This window comes from Podarcis muralis, chromosome 14 (assembly GCF_964188315.1).
Source record: "Podarcis muralis chromosome 14, rPodMur119.hap1.1, whole genome shotgun sequence".
NCBI classification, from domain to species: domain Eukaryota; kingdom Metazoa; phylum Chordata; class Lepidosauria; order Squamata; family Lacertidae; genus Podarcis; species Podarcis muralis.
In genome coordinates, this window is record NC_135668.1 from 46326217 (window position 1) to 46333298 (window position 7082).

Below are 7082 nucleotides of genomic sequence, written 5' to 3' on the forward strand. Positions count from 1 at the left end.
TCCACTGACGCGTGGGGGGGGGTCAGGAACACAACCCCCCTGCAAAACGGTCATTGCCCGTATACATCTTTTGTATGAAATTCCGCCCAATATACACATTTTTGCAACGCATTTCCCTAATGTTTATGTTTCTCCCGATAAAATGAATCTCTAGACGTTATTTTCACTTGCACATGCATCTATTTGCAGACTTTACCCCAGTATATCTTTTTTTTTTTTTTTGCACACATTATTTGGCAGGAGAGCTGCGCTGCAGAATTAAACCGGGACGCAATTTTCAAAGGCTATCGCTGTGTTTTGGTTTGCAGAGTGCTTTAGAAAGTGTGGGGTTTTGTAGCAAACGGAACCAAATTTTTCCTTCCTCAATCCCTAGGAGTGAGAATCTCCCCACGACATTAGCAAACTGTCATAAAACAGCACAAGATGGCCAGCAGCTGGGCTTTGCTTTCAGGCAAATATCTTTAATAGTTTCTTCCTCCCCACCCCAATATTTCTTCTGCTTCTGAGGAAATCCCCTTCTCTCTCTAAGACGGCTGGATTGTCACAGCAGGTTTTTTTGGCACCCCTTTTGCCTCCTTTTCCAAGCCGGAAGGAGCAGAGTTAGTTGGAGCAGTTTTGGATTTGCTCTCCCATCGTACCACCTGGGGGACCCGGTTCCCGTTCATTTTCAAAATCCGCTTTGGAAGGACCCAGCAAACAGGTTTGACTGCCACCCCACTTTTATCCAGGGACATGCAGACGTAACAGAAGGGCCGGCTCGGCTTGGGCTGAGGGTCAGCGGAATGGCTCGGCTGTGCCGATTTCTTTGTTTTCCTTCCTCTCGCCTCTTTGTCAAAGCCAACGTGGACCTGCAGCTCTGCTCCCTGGGACGGAAGCAGCCGGGCTTCCATTTTCTTCTTCAAGTGCAGATTCAGTTTCTCTTTCACCAGGTCCAGCTCGAGGAAGAGGCTTGCCCTGATAATGGAGGCCTCCTTTTTCCGGATCCTGGCCTTCTCCATCTCCGGCCTGCTTCCACCGGCCACTGCTGCCCCTTTCTCCGTTTCTGCCTCCTTTCCACCAGTGGAAGGAGAAGGAAGCAGGGAGTCAGTCGCTGGTTCCTTCTGCCCCCTCCTTGCTTTCTCAGCTCGGCCAGCCTCTTTCGCCTTCTCTTCAAAGAAAGGCAAGAGAACCCTGCGGCGCACCCCTTCCGACTCCTTTTGCTGCTGCTTTGTAGTTCCAGTACTTCCACCGACCTCTGTTCCTTCCTTATCCAGGGAAACCGGGAGAACCGTTTGGACTGGCCCTCCCTCCTTTGGCTGCTCCTTTGTTTCTTCAGCCCCAGGACTTCCACCAGCCTCTGTGCCTTTCTTATCAAGTAGAACTGGGAGAACCTTCTGGGCTGGCACTTCCTCCTCCTCCTTTGGCTTGTCCTTTGTTTCTTCAGCCCCAGGACTTCCACCAACCTCTGTGTCTTTCTTCTCAAGGGGAACTGGGAGAACCTTCTGGGCTGGCACTTCCTGCTGGTCCTTTGGCTGCTCCTTTGATTCCACAGTTCCAGTAGTTCTACCAGCCATCATTCCTTTCTCATCAAAGGTAACCTTGTGAACCTTCTGGGCTGTCCCTGCCTCCTGCTCCTTTGGTTCTGCAGCCCCAGGACTTCCACTGACCTCTGTTCCTTTCGTATCAAGGGGAACAGGAAGAACCTTCTGGGCTGTCCCTGCCTCCTGCTCCTTTGGCTGCTCCTTTGGTTCTGCTATCCCAGGACTTCCACCCACCTCTGTGTCTTTCTTATCAAGGAGAACTGGGAGAACCTTCTGGCCTGGAGCTCCCTCCTGCTGGTCCTTTGACTGCTGCTTTGTTTCTGGAGTCCTAGGACTTCCACCGACCTCTGTGTCTTTCTTATCAAGGGGAACAAGAAGAACCTCCTTGCCTGGCCCTCCATCCTCCTCCTTTGGCTTGTCCTTTGTTTCTGCAGTCCCAGGACTTCCACCGGCCTCTGTGTCTTTCTTATCAAGGGGAACTGGGAGAACCTTCTGGCCTGGAGCTCCCTCCTGCTGGTCCTTTGACTGCTCCTTTGGTTCTGCAGCCCCAGGACTTCCACTGACTTCTGTGTCTTTCTTATCAAGGAGAACTGGGGGAACCTTCTGATCTGGCCCTCCCTCCTGCTCCTTTGGCTTGTCCTTTGTTTCTGCAGCCCCAGGACTTCCACTGACTTCTGTGTCTTTCTTATCAAGGAGAACTGGGGGAACCTTCTGATCTGGCCCTCCCTCCTGCTCCTTTGCCTTGTCCTTTGTTTCTGCAGTCCCAGGACTTCCACTGACTTCTGTGTCTTTCTTATCAAGGAGAACTGGGGGAACCTTCTGATCTGGCCCTCCCTCCTGCTCCTTTGGCTTGTCCTTTGTTTCTGCAGTCCCAGGGCTTCCACCGACCTCTGTGTCTTTCTTATCAAGGGGAACAAGAAGAATCTTCTGGCCTGGAGCTCCCTCCTGCTGGTCCTTTGGCTGCTCCTTTGGTTCTGCTATCCCAGGACTTCCACCGACCTCTGTGCCTTTCTTATCAAGGGGAACCGGGAGAACCGTCTGGACTGGACCTGTCTCCTGCTCCTTTGACTGGTCCTTTGATACCGTAGTTCCACTGACCATTGCTCCCTTCTCAACAAAGGTAACCTTGTGAACTGGCGCTCCTTCCACCTGCATTTTTTGGTCCTTTGATTTTGCAGTTGCAGTTCTTTCACCAATATCTTTTTCTTTCACATCAAGGGAAATATTGTGGTGTATCCCTCCCACCACCTCCTTCTGGAGGTCCCTTGATTCCACAGTTACAGTTCTCCCAGTGATCACTATTCCTTTCTCATCAAAGGAGATTGGAAGAACCTTGTGGTCTGGCCCTTCCTTCACTTCCTTTTGGTGGTCCTTTGATTCCACCATAACAGTGCTTCCACTCATCTTTGTTACTTTTTCATCAATGGAAATGGCAAGAACCTTGTGGCATGGTTCTCCCTCTACCTTCTTTGGATGGTCCCTTGATTCTACCATAAGAGTGCTTCCACTTATCTCTGTTATTTTCTCATCAATGGAAATTGCAATAACCTTGTGGCATGGTTCTCCCTCTACCTTCTTTGGATGGTCCCTTGATTCCACAATTCCAGTTCTTTCAGAGATCACTGTTCCTTTTTCATCAAGGGAAATTGGGACAGCCTTGTAGTGTGGACTTCCCTCCACCGCCACCTCCTTTTGATGTTCCCTTAATTCCACAATTCCAGTTCTCCCAGTGATCACTATTCCTTTCTCATCAAAGGAGATTGGAAGAACCTTGTGGTCTGGCCCTTCCTTCACCTCCTTTTGGTGGTCCTTTGATTCCACCACAACAGTGCCTCCACTCATCTCTGTTACTTTCTCATCAATGGAAATGGCAAGAACCTTGTGGCATGGTTCTCCCTCTACCTCTTTTGGTTGGTCCCTTGATTCCACAATTACAGTTCTTCCAGCGATCACTATTGCTTTCTCATCAAATGAGCTTGGAAGAACCTTGTGGTCTGGCCCTTCTTCCAGCTTCTTTTGAAGTTCCTTTGTTTCTACAGGTCTGGTTCTTCCTCCGACCTCTGTTGCTTTCTCATCAAATAAGATTGGGAGAACCTTGTAGTGTGGACCTCCCTCCACCTCCGCCTCCTTTTGGTGTTCCCTTAATTCCACAATTCCAATTCTTCCAGTGATCGCTTTTTCTTTTTCATCAAGCAAAATTGAGAGAACCTTGTAGTGTGGCCCTCCCTCCACCTCCTTTTGTTGGTCCCTCGATTCCATAGTTACAGCTCTTCCAGTGATCACTGCTCCTTTATCATCAAAGGAGAATGGAAGAACCTTGTGACCTGGTCCTCCTTCGAGCTCCTTTGGAAGTTCCTTTGTTTCTGCAGTTCTGGTTCTTCCTCCAACCTCTGTTGCTTTCTCATCAAATAAGATTGAGAGAACCTTGTCACATGGTCCTCCCTCTACCTCCTTTTGGTGGTCCCTTGATTCCACCATTCCAGTTCTTCCAGTGATCGCTGTTCCTTTTTCATCAAGGAAAATTGGGAGACCCTTATAGTGTGGACCTCCCTCCGCCTCCTTTTGGTGTTCCCTTAATTCCACCATTCCAGTTCTTCCCGTGATCACTGCTCCTTTCTCATCCAAGGAGAATGGAAGAACCTTGTGACCTGGTCCTCCTTCGAGCTCCTTATGATGTTCCTTTGTTTCTGCAGTTCTGGTTCTTCTTCTGACCTCTGTTCTTTTATCAGCAATGAAAATTGGGAGAACCTCGTGGCATGGTCCTCTCCCTACCTCCTTTTGGTGGTCTCTTGATTCCACCATTCCAGTTCTTCCAGTGATCTCTGTTCCTTTCTCATCAAAGGAAATTGCGAGAACCTTGTGATGTGACGCTCTCTCCAGCTCCTTTTGGCGGTCCTTTGATTCTGCAGTTCTGGTTCTTCCTCCAACCTCTATCCCTTTTTCATCAAAGAAAATTGGGAGAACCTCACGGCATGGTCCTCTCTCTACCTCCTTTTGTTGGTCCTTCGATTCCACCATTCCAGTTCTTCCACTGACCTCTATCTTTTTCTCATCAAAAGCAATTGCGAGAACCTCGTGGCTTGGCCCTCCCTCCAGCTCTGTTTGGTGGTCCCTTAATTTCGCCATTGCAGTTCTTCCACTGACCACTGTTCCTCTCTCATCAACGAAAATCGGGAGAATCACGCAGGATGATCTCCCCGCTAGCTCCTCCTGGAAGTGCCTTAATTCACAGCCTCTGATCCCTTGTCTGCCCTCAGCCTCCACTCCCTTTTCCGCTCCTTCTCTTTCAGCTGACGCTCCATCGGTACTCAAGGAAAACCGGAGAACCTTGCTGGAGGATGCTGTCTCTGCCTGCATCCCCATTTTGTGTGGCTTTGGGGGCTCTGGGACTATCAGCATTTGATCCGAGCCAAGAGGTGTTTCCTCCTTGGGATGCCTCCTCAAAATGATGCTGGGTGTGCAAGGCCCAGGGGGCGCCCTTTTCATGATACTTGTTTCGGTCCCGCTCAGCTGTGAAGAACTGTAGGTCAGCTCTGCCACCGACTTTGAATAGGGCGTTGGAAGTTTCGACTTGTAGGCCAAGTATTTGTGTCCGATGTTCAGGTCAATGATGCAAGGAGCCTCTCCAGTGGCGAAGGGCAGGCAGATGTGTTTGGGCCTTGGGGTTTTGTTGCCAAAACGGATCGGCTTGGGCAGAGGATTTGCAGAAAGGACCTTGTAGAGTCGGAAGGATTTTTCCACCATTTCTGGAAAGGCGCCCGTCTGCATTTCTAACATCTTCACCGTCATGTGGAAAGTGAGCTTCTTCACATCTCCTGGCTCCATCGAGAGGAGAATATGCTTCCCAGGGGAAGTCCTGGTTTTATGGCCGGGCCTCTTTGTGAGGAAACAAGGCTTCCCGCTCTCTTTCGGCTGGTCCTCCAAATGGAGAAGGTAATACTTCTTGGTTCCTGGAGATTCTCGTAAAGGTTTCGCATAGAGTAACGTGGCATTTCTGTGTGGAGACTCAAGAGGCAGGGGGCTTCGGGCACAAATTATCTTTCTCTTTGGCCTCTGGGGTCTGCTTTCAAACTCCCCGGAAAATTCGTCCACACAGGGTCGAAACCACGATTCAGACTTGGAGACGAGGGTGGGGACGCCACACCGCCTCTGAACCATTTTCTTTTTGACGTGAAATTCAAGAGAGCCTCTGGTTTCCCTGTCCATCTCTTCCAGGACTAAAGGGGCCAGCTCAGAGTCACGCAGAGGGAAGCTGGTGCCAGAGATTGCCTTTTTCGCAGGCCGCTGACCGGTGGGAGAAGGCGGCTTTGGCAAGCTTTCCTCCGAGGCGCTAGAATGTTCCTGTGCGCACGGCACATCCATATCTATACACGGAAGTGGCATTTGGTCGGAGCAGGACAATTCAGGAGGTTTTTCCTCCCTCTCCTCTTGATCCGTGCAACTTTCAACACTCTCTTTCTCCATCAGTTTGGGAGGAGAGGGTGGCTTGGCGTTATGTGATGGTGCAGGGCCCATATGAATTGCGACGCATTTTTCCACCAAGATGACCTGGTCTTCTTTTTTATAAGTCGCGCTCTGGAGAATATTTATCTGTGTAAACGGAGCCATAGGTGGGAGGGAAGGGATTCTTATGACTTCTGTATGTTTTTCAGGCAGCAATGGGACCTCCAACGGTTCACGCTTCGGCACTATCAAGCAGGGCTCCTCCGAATTGGAGCAGGAATTGGAGCTTTTGCTCTCCGTCACGTCCGAGGAATCTAATACGGTCCACGAAGTATCTCTAGCATCCTGGAAGTTTTCAGAACTCGAATGCAGGTCCAGACATTTTAAATGAGGTAGGCAGGAGGAGGAGGAGGAAGATGAGGAGGAGGAGGAGGAGGAGCAGGAAGCATGGCTTAAAATGGCCTCATACTTCAGTGGAGGAAATCCATCATATTTTGGACATAAACACTCCTCTTGATGCCAATTTCCCATATCTTCACATGGAACAAGAGAACAGTGGTGAATTTCACAAGGCTGCTCACAACTGCAATAAATAAGACAAAACAGAGTTGTTTTGTACATTTGGTGCGTTAATAAGGGTCAGGTCCAACTGAATTTTAATTTTGTGTTTGTGTGTGTGCATATATATATATATAGTGGTTTACAAATGCTTTAAAATAATAGATCCATTGAAATTAGTGGGCCTGGGTATTGCATGCCCATTAATTTCCCAGAGGGCTATTCTGAGTAATGCTAACATTGGACACCACCCAAATTCCTACCATTTCCAAAAGTTCACATTTTAAAAAACTACATGTCTATGCAATTTCTAAGATCGGGCTGGGCAATCACATGAGGACGAGAAAAGAAAAGGCAGCGTGGAAAAGAATGTACCAAGTTAGCATAAAGCAAGATAAAACTTTGGTTTTGTGTTGAGGGGAGTGGGGACCGAGTTGTGTCCCACAAAACATTTTAGGAACCGCCTTAGGATGAAATTCAACGCCAGGGAGATACAGAGCAGGAACACTGAACTTAGTGGGCAGGCCTAACTTCTATGTCATTGTGTCTACTCTGGAGGAA

The 7082-nt window shown here is 49.1% G+C and overlaps 1 protein-coding gene across 1 annotated transcript; it reads right to left on the reverse strand.

Moving 5' to 3' along the window:
- Positions 1-442: 442 nt before the first annotated feature.
- LOC144325498 (uncharacterized) lies at positions 443-6536 on the reverse strand. Its single transcript, XM_077918936.1, has one exon. The coding sequence runs from the start codon at positions 6492-6494 to the stop codon at positions 525-527; it is 5970 nt and encodes a 1989-aa protein (XP_077775062.1). The 5' UTR covers positions 6495-6536; the 3' UTR covers positions 443-524.
- Between the last annotated feature and the right edge of the window lie 546 nt (positions 6537-7082).